The sequence below is a fragment of the Carex rostrata genome, chromosome 12 (assembly GCF_964058835.1).
Source record: "Carex rostrata chromosome 12, lpCarRost1.2, whole genome shotgun sequence".
Taxonomy (NCBI): Eukaryota; Viridiplantae; Streptophyta; class Magnoliopsida; order Poales; family Cyperaceae; genus Carex; species Carex rostrata.
In genome coordinates this window covers 7,306,173-7,320,436 of record NC_135929.1, presented here as the reverse complement: position 1 = coordinate 7,320,436, position 14,264 = coordinate 7,306,173, and the positions used below count along the sequence as shown (strand labels likewise).

Here is a 14,264-nt window from a genome sequence, read left to right as displayed (position 1 = left end):
CATATAAAAATAAAATTGAAATGTGATAATTTTTATAAGCACATAGAGAAAATAACATAGATTATATCCAACGGTTTTATTTTGACTCTTTAAGTTTTAGATTTTGAGTTAATTATTCAAGCTTTTATAAATGGAGGTATGATGGAGGCACAAAAAATGGAGGCATTTAAACCCTCGTCATATAGAGTTATTCAAGCTTTCTTCCTAGTTCCCAACCATTTGATCTCATCCATATGATATACAAGTTTTCGAAACTCTGCTCTAGAGATGTTTATCAAACATCATCTGCTTCCAAACAGTAATTATATATCTCATACATCCAACAAAGCAGAAGACACAAAATAAAGGAACCTTTTTCTACCGTCAATATCATGCAAATTTTTTGGTCTGGTCTGATTTAGTAGCAAATTAAGGCCGCTTAGTAGCTGCTACTAAGAATCTGAAAAAAAAAAAGAGTAAAATTTTTTGACATCTAACAATTTTATTTTGACATATAAATCTATATTTTATAATTAAAAAATAAAAAAATTAAGGTATGATGGAGCCATAAAAATGAAGACATAAACTTTCTCCTTGAAAGTATTATATATATAAAAGTTCCCAACTGTGTAAATTTTCGTACAATTTGCTGTTATGATTCAACGATGAAAAATCGAAATTTAGTAGGTTTTTCCAGTCAAACATTCCTTTAATTCTTTATTGCCTATTTTGTCATCTTCTAATTTCTCCAATTGTCTCTATCCCAAGGTTACTTGCGTGCGTATCCTCTGAGATATCTCAACTTTTGCATGACCGACGTACGTGTCCAGTGCCTATTTGGGGGTGATGTGGGGGTCAGTATTATGCGTGCTTTGAGATTCGTGCAGAACGTATTTAAACGGTTGGGATTTTCCATAAAGTCACGCAAAGTTTGAGATATCTGATCAGAGGATAAGAATTCAGGTTACTTTCCAATCGCATTCACAGAACTAAATTCCAAAAAAAAATTCTTCTATGGCAACTGTAAGAGCAAACGTATCGTACGTCATGATAATATTTATAGGAGTGGGTTGGTGAATCTTAGGTGTCGTTCTATCTTTAGCAAATTAAACACATGTTGTAATAATTACAGTGCATCGACATAAAAATATAATCATACATCTATTTAAAAATGATTTTTTTCAAGAGCAAAACTAAAGTGTGATGTACTCATTAGGAGGAATTGGTGAGCACACCTTCAAAAATTTATTGAATTGACTTCGAACTACTAATACAAATCGTTAAAATCCATATACTTCGTGAGTGATGCATGTACATGCAAAAATTTGTAAGTTTTGAATTTAATTAGCACATAGTCAAGCAATTAAAATAATGAACATTTTATAAGTTATTTTTTTTAATTGTTTTATGTATTAATTTTTTATTATTTTTTGACCACTTAACAATGCACTAAATGAATTCAAAACTTTAAAAATTTTGTATGTATGCATCACTCATGAGCATATCACACCTTAGTTTTGGAGATGTGCTCACTAACTCCTCTTGGTGAGTATATCACACCCTAGTTTTGTTTTTTTTTTTTTGTCAATGTGAATACTATATATATATATTTTTTTTCATTTGAAAATCTCATCCTCAATATTTTTGTTTTCGGAGAACTAAGATAACTATTAGAAAATTTAATCCCTATTACACCTAACTATTACTGGAAACTTCACTAGCTAACGTCTTGGACCATTTTTCTGTTAGATAGGAATTAAATGGTTCATTTGATTAATATTTCCTCATTGCCATAATATAAAGCAGAAAAGTTAAGGAAAATTCAAAAGTTAAAAAGGACCTTTTCTTTCGGGATGTGATAAAAGGTTTAATCCCTATTACACCTAACCATTACTGGAAAATTCACTAACGTATTACACCTAACTAGGGGTGTCAATGGCACCTTTTTAGCCGTTTACCCGACCCGTTTCGTATTCGATAAGGCGGGTATGGGTATGGGTAAGAAATTTTTTTCGTTAACCAAATGGGTAAGGATATGGATAATAACTATTTCGTACTCATTACCCTATAGGGTAATTATAAAATCTAAATATATATATTTAATTCAATTTTCAAACCCCTAAATATATATATTCAATTCAATTTTATGAAAAACAATTTAGTTGGAATTGATTTCATATTTATTTTTATTTTTTATTAAAAATACAATTACATATATGTGAAAAATACAATTACATATATGTGAAAAATACAATTACATATATGTGAAATTAATGAGTTTTTGATGTTTAATTTGTAAAATATAATAAAACTAATTATTATATTAGTAATATCCGTACTTGCTACCGTTTCGTTACCCTATAATATTAACGGGTAAGGGTAGGGTAGGGTAAAGTTAATTTTTAATGGGTATGGATAGGGTATGGATAAAGTTAATTTTAATGGGTATGAGTATGAAAATGCCTCCACCCGACCCGTAATGTACCCATTGACACCCCTACACCTAACCATCTGATACCGCTAAACAAATTAAAGCTTACTGAAACTAAAGCTACCTAGAATTTATCAAGTATCACTACATGGATATGGTATACCGATATAAAGGTGATTTTTTTATTAGCGACGGTAATATTAATTAGAAGTATGAAAGTAATTTTCTGCAAGAGAAAAGAAGAAGACAATATACGTGAAGATTTAATTCTAAAAACTAATTAATGTAGAAAATATGGTAGGACCATTGAACCCAAGCATTCCTCAATGGTATATTAAAGTAATGATGGAAAATGGACTTGCATTTCATAACTAAAATATTAAAAATAATTTAATATTCACACTCCAAGTAGGTAGTTTTAGGCTCAGTGTTCTAAATAGCACGTTATAGCGTTTTTGAACCATAAACGCTAAGCTATGGCATAATAATGCGCTGTTTGAGCTACAGGCGCTATAGCGGTAATAACGGTCCGCTATAGTGCATAGCGTGTAGCGCAAATAGCGTCCGCTATGCAACATGAGCTGTTTTTTTTTCTTTTCAATTTATATGGGCTTTAAATAAAGGCTCAGATTGGATTTTAACCGTGATTTTTATTTTTGCAAATGACGTACTAAGCTTTATATTAAACTATTAAATATTTAATGAGAGATCCATCAAACAAAATCAAAATAAGGAAGCTACAACGAGCTATGCAACATGAGCTGTTTTTTTTCTTTTCAATTTATATGGACTTTAAATAAAGACTTAGATTGAATATATTAAGATATTTCTTGAAGTAACAAAATAATACTTACTATATAGTAGTTTGAATATTTTGAATAGATTAAAATCGTTAATTATGCCATGTCTAAGTTATTTTGAAATTTAAATAGAAAAAAGATAGATTATGTCATGATGCTTAATATATTTTGAATAGAAAAAGATCGATAATTTATGATATTAGTATTATTATGGATATTTTGAGTCACAATTTGGACTTTGTATTGGTTCAATATGAATCAGTGTTCTAAATAGTACGCTATAGCGTTTTTGGACTCTAAACGCTAAGCTATAGCATTAACACATGCTATTTGAGCTACAGACGCTATAGCGGTAATAGCCGTCTGCTATAGCGCATAGCGTATAGTGCAAATAGCGCGCGCTATGCAACATGGGCTGTTTTTTTTTTCAATTTATATGGGCTTTAAAATAAATAAATGGTGAAGATATTGTTTAATTTTGATGAATATTACATTATATCAAATTCAGGTCAGCTATAATAATTTTTTCATTTTGCACTTGGTTTTTTCTTTAACTGATGATAAATCAAATAAATAATTGCTAAATTATGAAAATTTTAGGGACTAACAAGAATTTCTTCAAGGATCATCTGTTTATTTTACTAGAAGTATGAATTTTTTTCTTTTCAATTTCTTGGTTATTTTGAAATTTAAATAGAAAAAAGATAAATTATGTTATGATGTTGAAGATATTTTGAATAGAAAAAGATCGATAATTTATGATATTAGTATTACTATGGATATTTTGAGTCGCAATTTGGACTTTGTATTGGTTCAATATGAATATTATAATTTTTTAATCAATTTGGTATTATTTATTGTTCTATGAGACTAAATAATGTTGATATTTAGTACAAATATATAATATAATTTTTATAAAAATAAAAAAACGCTATATGGCATAGCTTTCGCTATAGGTTTTTTTGGAGGCTCCCCGCTATGACGCGATAAACGCTATTTAGAACCTTGATTATATTTAATCATCAACAAAAAATTATTTTTTGGCTCACACAAATTTTTAGAAATTAGAAATATTATTTATGTATTATGTAATAAAATGTTCACAATAAAATAATTAATAGTTTAATACTATACATATTTTGTACAAAAAAACTTAATTTGAATGTACATAAATAAAGTTACACATTAGTGAAATAATAACTCAAGAACCATGTGCAGATCAAAATTATGAACAAATTAAACTTCTAGCAGCTTTCATAACACAGATTAAAATTTAGACCTATACAGACTTGTATTGGGCTGGAGACTTTTTTCTGATTTTGGGTTTTGAAATTTGAGTTGGGTGATATATTTATTTATATTTCTTAATTGTTCTGGTTTTGGACTTTATAATTTGAGTTCTTTGTTATTTTCCGTAGTAAAAGTTGAAGGTCAAATTATTTAATTATTTAATATTTACTTAATTAAGGACCTTCGAAGAATTACAGGAAAAAAAATATTTTCCTAATTTCCTCTAATGTAAAAGGTTGATTAAAATGTTTTGTTATTCTACAGATAACTTTTCAGATATGTCCCAGAAGTTGAAACATTCCAATAATAGTATGTAATATTATTTTTGAAGAATTGTAAGATTATAAAATTATACAAATGTTCAATTAAATAAATTTTATATTTTACTAGATAGAAAAAGTATGGAGAAGTTTTCATACCAAAGGTTTAATTAAATAACATTTATCGCGTTATAATGGAATGACCGAAAAAATGACGCTATTATCATATTGCATTGCTATAGCGCGCTATGGCTTTTGTAGTCCGAAAATACTATAACAGCGATATAGCACCGGTATAGTACACTATTTAAACCCTGTGGCCATACCTAACATCAACAGTAAAGAAAGGTTCGAATTATGTAAATGAAGACTATTTTGATAATTTAATTTATTATGAATGTCTCGTTGAAATACAAATTAAACAAACCAAAAAGGTGGTAAGTAAAAGAAGACTCCTAGGCAATCAGGTTATTAAACACACAGATAATGTCAAATTTTTATGTGCTTCATAATATGTGTCATCAGTGGGGAGATTCGATTCCTCAACAGCAAATTGGGACCCACCTTTCAGTGTCATTTGTTCTTATTCTCTATTCCATTCTAGAAAATAATCGTACATAGCTTCTTCCATTCCATTTATAAGCAACCAAATAGACAATTCGTATCACCTAAGGTAACAGAATATTTATGTTTGGTTCTGGACTGTCCAATCAGAATTATATATTCACACATCGTGTGTGTCCCCCTCATGTTGGATTGATCTGGATTCCGATTAGAAGGCTGTGATCCAAACATATGAAATTTTGTTGCCTCAGAGGATATGGATTCCTAAATAAAAAATAAATAAAAGCCTATTTGTAGTTGCCATATATTTAAAAAAAAAAATCCATTATATCTTGAAGCCCAACTAATCTTAGCAGGCCGCACTTTGTTACTCATACTTCATATGCTCCAGTTTGAGTGGGCCCAGAGAGAGGAAATGAATACAATGCTCTGTAAGCTGAATTGATATTTAGCAATAAATTAAGTGAAAAATTTCCGGTGTGTCTATCCAAATTTTCAAAATAGTCAATATCTCCATGAATATAACATAATATCTAAGAGCCTGATAATTGCTCTAAAAATATCTTTAAGCGCTCTTCGTACGTATTTAAAGTATAACTTATATTTTCAACTCTCATATCAAACTTTTGTTTAAAGTTATATTTATAATCTTTCACAATACTACTCACAAGTATTTAAATTTTTATCAGCAAAGATTTAAATTATAAGTCTGAGTAATTTTAACTCTTAACTAATTTTATCTTCAACCAAAAACGAAAATATTTATTTCATCCACACTTTTTTTTTCTTTGATCATTATTCTTCATTTTTCTGACGATTCGTGATAAACTTTGTAAATCTAAAAATAAAAATATTTTTTACTCGATTTTTTCTTTCAGATAAGATCCATGAAGAAATACTTTTGAATTTTTTTCAAGTAATTTTTTTTTATTTTTTAAAAAATAAATTCCATGAATACATATGTGTCAAAACAATACCAGATGAGTTTATTTTAGAACACACATACAGGAGCGGAATCAGACTTTCTGATTATGATAGTCAATCGTGAATGAGGATCAAACATATAAAATTTTTATACTGCAAATAGAGAGTCAATTTACAGTATTTATAGTATTTTATTCTAGATTATATAAAAAACTGTATAAAAATATAATTTTTTTTAAAAAAAAATGGAGGTTAATTGATCTCCATTAGCTCTTACTCCCTCCGCTTCTGGCCACATAGATATATAATTAAAGGATCCATACATCATCTTCCTCAGTCTCTAATGCAACAGAAGTGTTTGCATTGGCACGTAAGACGGTTGTCTCCATGGTGATTCCAGCACCAAACCCCAAAAGAACCCCATACTCCATTCCGACTCCAACGGTTGCCCCTCCTGCTCCAGCTGACGGCTTCCTCATTTCATCTAGCATGAAAAATATGGTCGGACTCATCATGTTGCCATACTCGGAAAGCACATGCCTCGTCACCTTTAGTTTCTCCTTGTCTAGTGCCAAGTCAGCTTCCACTTGTTCTAGGATAGCCGGGAAACCGGGATTAACACCCCAAAAGGCTGAATTCCAATCGGTAATAATTCCGAGTGGTTCAACTATCTCTGAAAGAGCATTAATGATGCCGCTTGAGATTAACTCAGGTGCAGGAGGTGACATGTGCACTGTGAGGCCATCTTGCCTAATGTGGCCAACGAATGTATCGTCTGTGCCTGGAATAATAGTTTGGCGAGCTGTAATGATTTCATAAAGCGGGCGCTCCACTGACAGATCAGGCTCGGCCCCTATGATAACAGCTGCTGCTCCGTCACCGAGAATTGCTTGAGGTAGGAGGGTGTCTTTGTTTTCCTTGGATGGCCCACGAAAGGCTGTCAGCGAGATTTCCGAGCATATAACAAGAACACGAGTGCCTCGTGTGTTCTCGGCTATATCCTTAGCAAGACGAAGCACTGTGTTACCACCGGAACAGTTTTGGTGGTACATCATTGACCGTTTGACTGAGTGAGAAAGACCTAGAAGCTCTAAGAGCCGGCGATCGGCACCAGGCATGTCAATTCTTCCAGTTGTGGTGTGGAAAAGTAAGTGGGTGATCTTCGACTTAGACTGGCCCCACTCTTTGATGGCCTTCTCTGCTGCTTCGAGACCAAGCTTCGGCACCTCATGTAACACAAGGTCTTGCCTGGCATCAAGTGATTCCTTATCCTTGTTTGAGGCTATCTTGGGGTGGTTCTCAAGCATTTCCTCCGTCAAGTGAAAATGACGCTTGCGGATTTTCGTCTTGTCACCTACAAAGAATTGAATGCAAATTAATAAAGAACCTTTCTCAGAAGTATTTCTGGATTCATAATGCAAAATTTGGTTCATTTTCACAGTGGGGCATATATCTTTAGCTCATGGTTCTCTCAAATCTAATCAAAATACACATGAAAATTGAATATAATATTATTGTTTGGCATTCAATTCATCAACTATAATATTAATTTTACTGCGTGATAATATTATTTATAAGTATGTGTTTGTTTGGCAGGGTTCTTACAGATTTCCTGGAACTCCTTCTTGAGTTCTTTAAGGTGCTCGCTCTTGGTAACACGGAAATAGTAGTCGGCATATTGAGATTGCTCGATGAAATTAGGCGGGGTTGCTGTGCCGATTGCGAGCACTGTGGCTGTTCCTTGGGACCGTTGTGCCTCACGTATCTGGTTCATAACATCCATTTGCTCCTGCACGTAGAAATTAACAACAAAATGAATATTTTAGTTTTTAGTTATATTAAATAATGGGAGATGTATGAAGTAAAGCAATCTAAGACTCCCAAATGAAAATTCCATATTTTATGAGTACAAAACTATAGATATTTTATTTTAAAAAATATTACAACTTTCTTGAAAAAGATGTTTCTAGTGATTTATGTGGGCCCCATATATAGTGCTTGAAATCAGATGTAACTATCAGAAAATTATGATGGTCCACATACATAGTTATTTTAATTATTTCATAACAGATACAAAATGATTGAATAATAAGTTGGTCAAGTTGATAAGGAAACCATACAACTTTTGAGGCCAGCCATACAAGTGCCACTTGGAGCAATATAAAATATAAGACACCTAGATATTCGAATCATTACCTACTTGTTGCTATGATTAAAATATGGAAGAAAAGAAAGCAATAATACATATAAATCTAGATGTAGTTATTATAAACATATTAGTAAGTGCATGCCATCCTAAATACTATATAACTCAAAATATAACTAAAAAAAACTACGAATAATTAATTGAGAAACAGAAAGTAAGTTATTTCCCATTATATGTACAATAAAATAACTACGTATAAATGGATTAATGAAGAAATGGTTTTCTCCACCACAACCGAAAACATGTCCCTTCTACATAGACAGTATGTTACCAACACTATTATCACTACAGAGTTACTATCAGTTTGAAATATAATATATATGATCATAGCAAAACTATACAAGAACAGTACCTTTGGTAATAAAGGAAAATAATTAATGTGGTAGATATCTCAAACCAAACAAAGATGAGAGATATGATAATAGATTGGTTTGCTTGGAATGGGTTGGAGTAGTAGTGGGTGGCATGATGGGCCTTTATATAGAAAAATTTATTGTTATGATTCAACGATATTTGTAAAACCAAATCGAAATTTAGTGCGTTTTTCCAGTCAAACATTCCTTTAATTCTTCATTAATTGCCTAGCTATTTTGTCATCTTCTAATAATATCTCCAATTGTCTCTATCCCAAGGTTACTTGAGTGCGTATCCTCTGAGATACCTAAACTTTTGCGTGACCGACGTGTGCGGTGCATATTCAGGGGTCAGTATTATGTGTGCTTTGAGATTCGTGCAGAACGTATTTAAACGGTTGGGATTTTCCATAAAGTCACGCAAAGTTTGTGGTATCTCAGAGGATACGAATTCAGGTTAGTTTCCAATCGCATTCGCAGAACTTAAAATTCCAAAAAAATTCTTCTATGGCAACTGTAAGAGCAAACGTATCGTCATTATAATATTTGTAGGAGTGGGTTGGTGAATCTTAGGTGTCGTTCTATCTTTAGCAAATTAAACACATGTTTTAATAATTACAGTGCATCGACAAAAAAAATATAATCATACCTTTATTTAAAAATGATTTTTTTTCAATGAATACTATATATCTTTTTTCATTTGAAAATCTTGATCCTCAATATTTTTGTCTTCGGAGAACTAAGATAAATATTAGACAATTTAATCCCTATTACACCTAACCATTACTGGAAAATTCATTAACGTATTGGACCATTTTTTTGTTAGATGGGAATTAAATGGATCATTTGATTAATATTTCCTCATTGCCATAATAAGGCAGAAAACAACATATACGTAGTATTAATCCCCAGTTAGGAATTTCAAGAAGATAACAAGGCACTCTTTTATATCTTAAAGTGTATAACTTAATTATATATTCGACAATTATTTGTTTTATATCCGTATTCGTAGATCGTTCCGTATCCATATCCGTTTAGGACGGATTTAGTTTTAAATTTTAATATCTGTTTACTATCTGTATCCGTATTCATATCCGCTCCGAATCCGCTCCCTTTACACCCCTACAAAAAGCATGTGCAGATAAAAAAGTATCAGGTAATTAATAATTAATCAAACTTGTAGCAGTTTTGATAATTAAAGTCTGCAAAGATTTCTACTGGGCTGGATTTTAGATTTCCTAATTTTGGGCTTTCAAAAGGGTTAAGCGATCTATTTATTTTTACTTTTTTTTTCCTGTTGTGAGTGTGGACTCAACATTTCATTTCTTACTTTTCAAACTAAGCCCAAATAACTTCGGTTCTCCGATTACAAAATTCCTGTTGTACATACACAGGTCACGGCACTCACGCGCTCAACATATGTGGGGTAAAGCGTACATCCAAGCATAAAACACCATCTATTACACGCCTTTGCAATATCCAATTACTGACCTTTAAAGCGTTATTTTTAAATCTTTTTGCCAAAAAAGGAATTGTTAATTTTGTAATAATGAACTGACAAATAGTTGTACCCTTATCGAAATATGACGAAAATCATGGATGTGGTTAAGATCTTTTGAAATGCTAGCTGTAATTGCAGTAAATGAGCGTATCACAATGCTGAATTATCATAATATTGTCTAGATACATGCTACATTTTCGCCTATTTTAATGCACAAAATATGATTATTTACAAACCAAAGCCCAGATCAATGATCTCAGTCCATGCAAATATGGTTTCTACATCCTTTTCTATCTTTACCATATTCATTGTTTCTCTTTCTAATTCTGTTTTCACCTCAGCCAGAACAACGGGTAATCAATTAACTGGATTTAGTAGTGATATAATCCAACGAGATTCTGTAAATTCCCCCTTATTCAACCCTTCTCTTAGCCACCATGATCGGTTTCGTGCTTCCGTCCATCGATCTCATACACGGTTCAACATTCTTCGACGAGCTATCTTATCAAAAGCCAAAACATCACGAGCATCATTTCAATTCGGTCTCACATCTTCTAATTTTGAGTACCTCATGACCATTCAAGTCGGCACACCATCTAAAAGCATTGTCGCAATTATTGATACAGGAAGCGATGTTGTCTGGACCAATTGCCGGTCATACGACCGCAAATCTTACAAACAAGATGCTCGGGTTTTTTATCCAAAGAACTCATCTACCTTTCATGAACTCAAGTGCAACTCAGACTCATGCCACTTGCTTGACTCCCCTGAAAGGAACTGCAGCAAACAAATTGATAGCTGTAGGTATAAGCTCTGGTATGGTGATGGGTCCTTTGTCTACGGCTTGCTAGCCAACGAAACCTTTGCTTTCAACACATCAGATGGACGGCACGTAAAAGTCCCGGAAGTCACATTTGGATGCTCTGATATGTCAAATGGCACATTCGATGATAGCCACACAACAGGGGTGATTGGGCTTGGTGGGGGACCTTTATCGCTTGTCTCTCAACTCGGTCCCTTGTTCGGCTACAAATTTTCCTATTGCTTTGCACCTTACACAACAAATGGTGTTTCTGGCAAGCTTAATTTTGGCTCCAATACCTTGTTTTCGGAACCACATGTGCAGTCTACGCCTCTTATTAAGACTCCATTACTCCCGTCGACTTTCTTTGTTGTGCAACTCTCGGGAATCATGGTGGGGGACATGGAACTAGAACCCCATGGCAGTAACATTGTCCTAGATTCCGGTACCACTTTAACATACCTTGATCGAAAGCTGGTACAACCAATATTGGAGAAAGTAAAAAACATGATCCATCTACAGATTGTTAAGGATCCAAATTTTGATCTTTGCTTTAAGACTGATTTGATTAATTCAAAGGTTGAATTTCCAGATATCATTCTAACTCTTGGTACAGTAAAGATTAAATTAGGGCCAGAAAAAGCGTTTGTTAATTGGGAAGATGACAAGAGGTGTCTTAACATTGTTACAAGTCCTACAGGGTTTCAAATTCTTGGAAATTTAGCCCAGCAAGATTTGCATGTAGGTTATGATCTTCAAGAGCAGAAGTTCTACTTTGAATCAACCGATTGTACGCGGCTTTAGATAGCTCTGCGATTGTACCAGTGACTCCAAATTTCTGTTATATCAGTAGTTTATATTATAGTATCTGATATATATACAGTTTTTTTTTTTTTTTGGGGTCTGGTATAGCAATGACAATGTTTATTGCGACTTCGTCTCTTTTTTTAGACCCCATTCGGAGGAATTCAAAATCTGTTCAAGATGCAAATTTTTTGGCAGAAATTTAACCTAAAATAGCAAATTTATTTTGCAGTTTTGGAATTCCAAAACAGCAAAAAAAATTGTGGTTTTGCATTTTTTTTGCGGTTTTAAGCTTTTTTTAATTAAATAGAAAATGTTACAATTTATTCATTTTTCTATTGAAATATTAGAAATATTTTATATATTTCTTTGAAAATAGATGAAATACTGTATAATTTGAGTTATTAGAAATGATGCGACAAATAATCCGGATAAACATTTTTCATGCCGAATTTTTTGCAGTTGACGTCATTATCATGTCTGTTTTTATCTCTGATCAGTGTGCTCTTTAAAATTTTATTTGCAAGGCTTGCTTTGAGTGACTGAAAACCTGTAGGGAATGTACAACGTTGGATGATTTACATTAGGCTTTTTTTTTTCTTATTTCGTTGCACTGATCTGATGGAAACTATGTTGAACAGATGATCGTGAGAATTGTTCTTTTAGAATAAATTTTACTTTTTTATTTTGAATCAAAATATTAATATTAATTTGGTAGCCCAAAATAAATTTATACTTACTAGTCACTATACAATATATCAATAATTCATTAGGTTTTTATGACATCACATTATAAAAAGAAAAAAGGTCTATTGCAACTCTATGCAAGATAAAATTATAGGTATTGCTCGAAATTTAAAATGTATCTAATGAAAAATAAACACACTTATTATTATTATTATTACTACTACTATTAATTATTGTTATTATTATTAGTACTATTATAATGATGATAATGATGATATGTTTGGACAAAAAATCTGATAAGATTTAATTTTAAACAAAAGTTTTGCTATAGTAGTTTGTATGATTCCGTACGGACACATGTAAGAATTAAATATTTAATTTAAAACGAATTGCAATATCGCAACTGAATTCATAACATAATTTGGTTACAATAACTGTAGTACGTGCACCAGATCGACTCTCCCACACTCGAGAAAACTTCATGCTTCTTCTTTAGCTCCCACCCGATTTCGTACTTTTTCTCAATATTATCAAGGTTAATCTCTACAAATGACATTATTTCTAATTATTTATGTTTTCTCTCTTGCGTGTGAAATCTCATCTGCAATACAGGTTAAAACAAATCAAATCTCACGATGACCTCGATCAGCATCATCATTGCATTTATAGGTATGTACGCAATTTGTTTATGATCATACTGTTTTGGCTCTACTCTTCTCCCTCTTCCTTTCCCTCTTCTCTCGATCTCCATTGACTCTTCTTTTCATTACTTCAGGAAACTCACCTCGTTCGGATTAATTAGTGGCCTAGCCTTCGCCATTGTTGTCGCCGCTCCTCACTCTTTTACACCTCTTCATTTCATCTCGCTTTGAACGGAGAGAAGAATGAGAGAGAGGGGCGGGAGCCGAGCCTTTACTCTCTTTCCACGACCGGAGCAGTATCATCGAAATTCAAAGCGTAGAGCCTTTACTATCTTCATCTCGATCGGAGCACGGCGGTGAACAAATCCAGCAGTTGGAGCGCGGTGGCTGGACAAAAGTGGATCCGGTCGTGGAAAGTGATGAAGAAAGAGGTAATAGGGGGTTTAAGAGTAGATATGTAGGATTAGGTGATTAGAGTATTTTACGAGATTTCATGATAATAAATGAATTTAGATTTAAAAAAGAAGGTCATTTAACTCGTTGTAAGTTCTTTTTTTATTAATGAAATTGTTAGTAGGTATTTGAAACCACTAACTTAATTTCACAAGAAAATAAAAAAAAAATTTATTCTATCAAACTATTCGTGTTTAATTGTAGATCTGTTTTGACCATGTGCAATTTTGTCACCTTTTCTCATATTATAATTATATATTTTTTTATAAATTGATTATTAAAAAAGACAGAATATAAAAATAGTATAAGAATAACAAAATCTAAAAATAGAGTAGAGTAATGCTCATTCTTAATAGATAAGTGTCGGATATAATTTAAATAATTCTTGAAAGGTATGGGTGTTAGTTTATGAAATTTTGAGATAGATGTGAATGCAGTCCATTATAAGCAAACTGAGTACGAAATATATAGTGTGTTTGAATTAGTGTGAACGAAAATTTATTTCAGCATTTAAGTGGAGTCGGGTAAAAGAATGATAAATAAAATGAAATTTTATGCACTTTTTTTTC

At 32.2% G+C, this 14,264-nt stretch overlaps 2 protein-coding genes across 3 annotated transcripts; one reads left to right on the top strand and one right to left on the bottom strand.

The window, feature by feature from the left end:
• Positions 1-6,533: 6,533 nt before the first annotated feature.
• Positions 6,534-8,962, bottom strand: LOC144563125 (chalcone synthase 3-like). 2 transcript variants are annotated; one of them, XM_078312521.1, is made up of 3 exons: positions 8,807-8,962; positions 7,854-8,037; positions 6,535-7,602 (listed from the first exon to the last, which is right to left on the bottom strand). In XM_078312521.1, exons 2-3 carry the CDS (start codon positions 8,029-8,031, stop codon positions 6,557-6,559), a joined length of 1,224 nt encoding a protein of 407 aa, XP_078168647.1. In that variant the 5' UTR covers positions 8,032-8,037; positions 8,807-8,962; the 3' UTR covers positions 6,535-6,556. The 2 variants fall into 2 exon arrangements, with proteins under 2 accessions (XP_078168648.1, XP_078168647.1); XM_078312522.1 differs by lacking the exon at positions 8,807-8,962 and having other exon boundaries at positions 6,534-7,602.
• Positions 8,963-10,579: 1,617 nt separating this feature from the next.
• Positions 10,580-11,969, top strand: LOC144563570 (aspartic proteinase CDR1-like). Its single transcript, XM_078313061.1, has one exon. The coding sequence runs from the start codon at positions 10,580-10,582 to the stop codon at positions 11,912-11,914; it is 1,335 nt and encodes a 444-aa protein (XP_078169187.1). The 3' UTR covers positions 11,915-11,969.
• Positions 11,970-14,264: the final 2,295 nt, after the last annotated feature.

Coding starts and splice junctions, on each gene's coding strand:
- LOC144563125 (XM_078312521.1), bottom strand. CDS start 8,031: ATGGATGTTATGAACCAGATACGTGAGGCACAACGGTCCCAAGGAACA. Junction 7,603..7,853: donor GAAGGAGTTCCAGGAAATCT/GTAAGAACCCTG, acceptor AATTCTTTGTAG/GTGACAAGACGAAAATCCGC.
- LOC144563570 (XM_078313061.1), top strand. CDS start 10,580: ATGGTTTCTACATCCTTTTCTATCTTTACCATATTCATTGTTTCTCTT.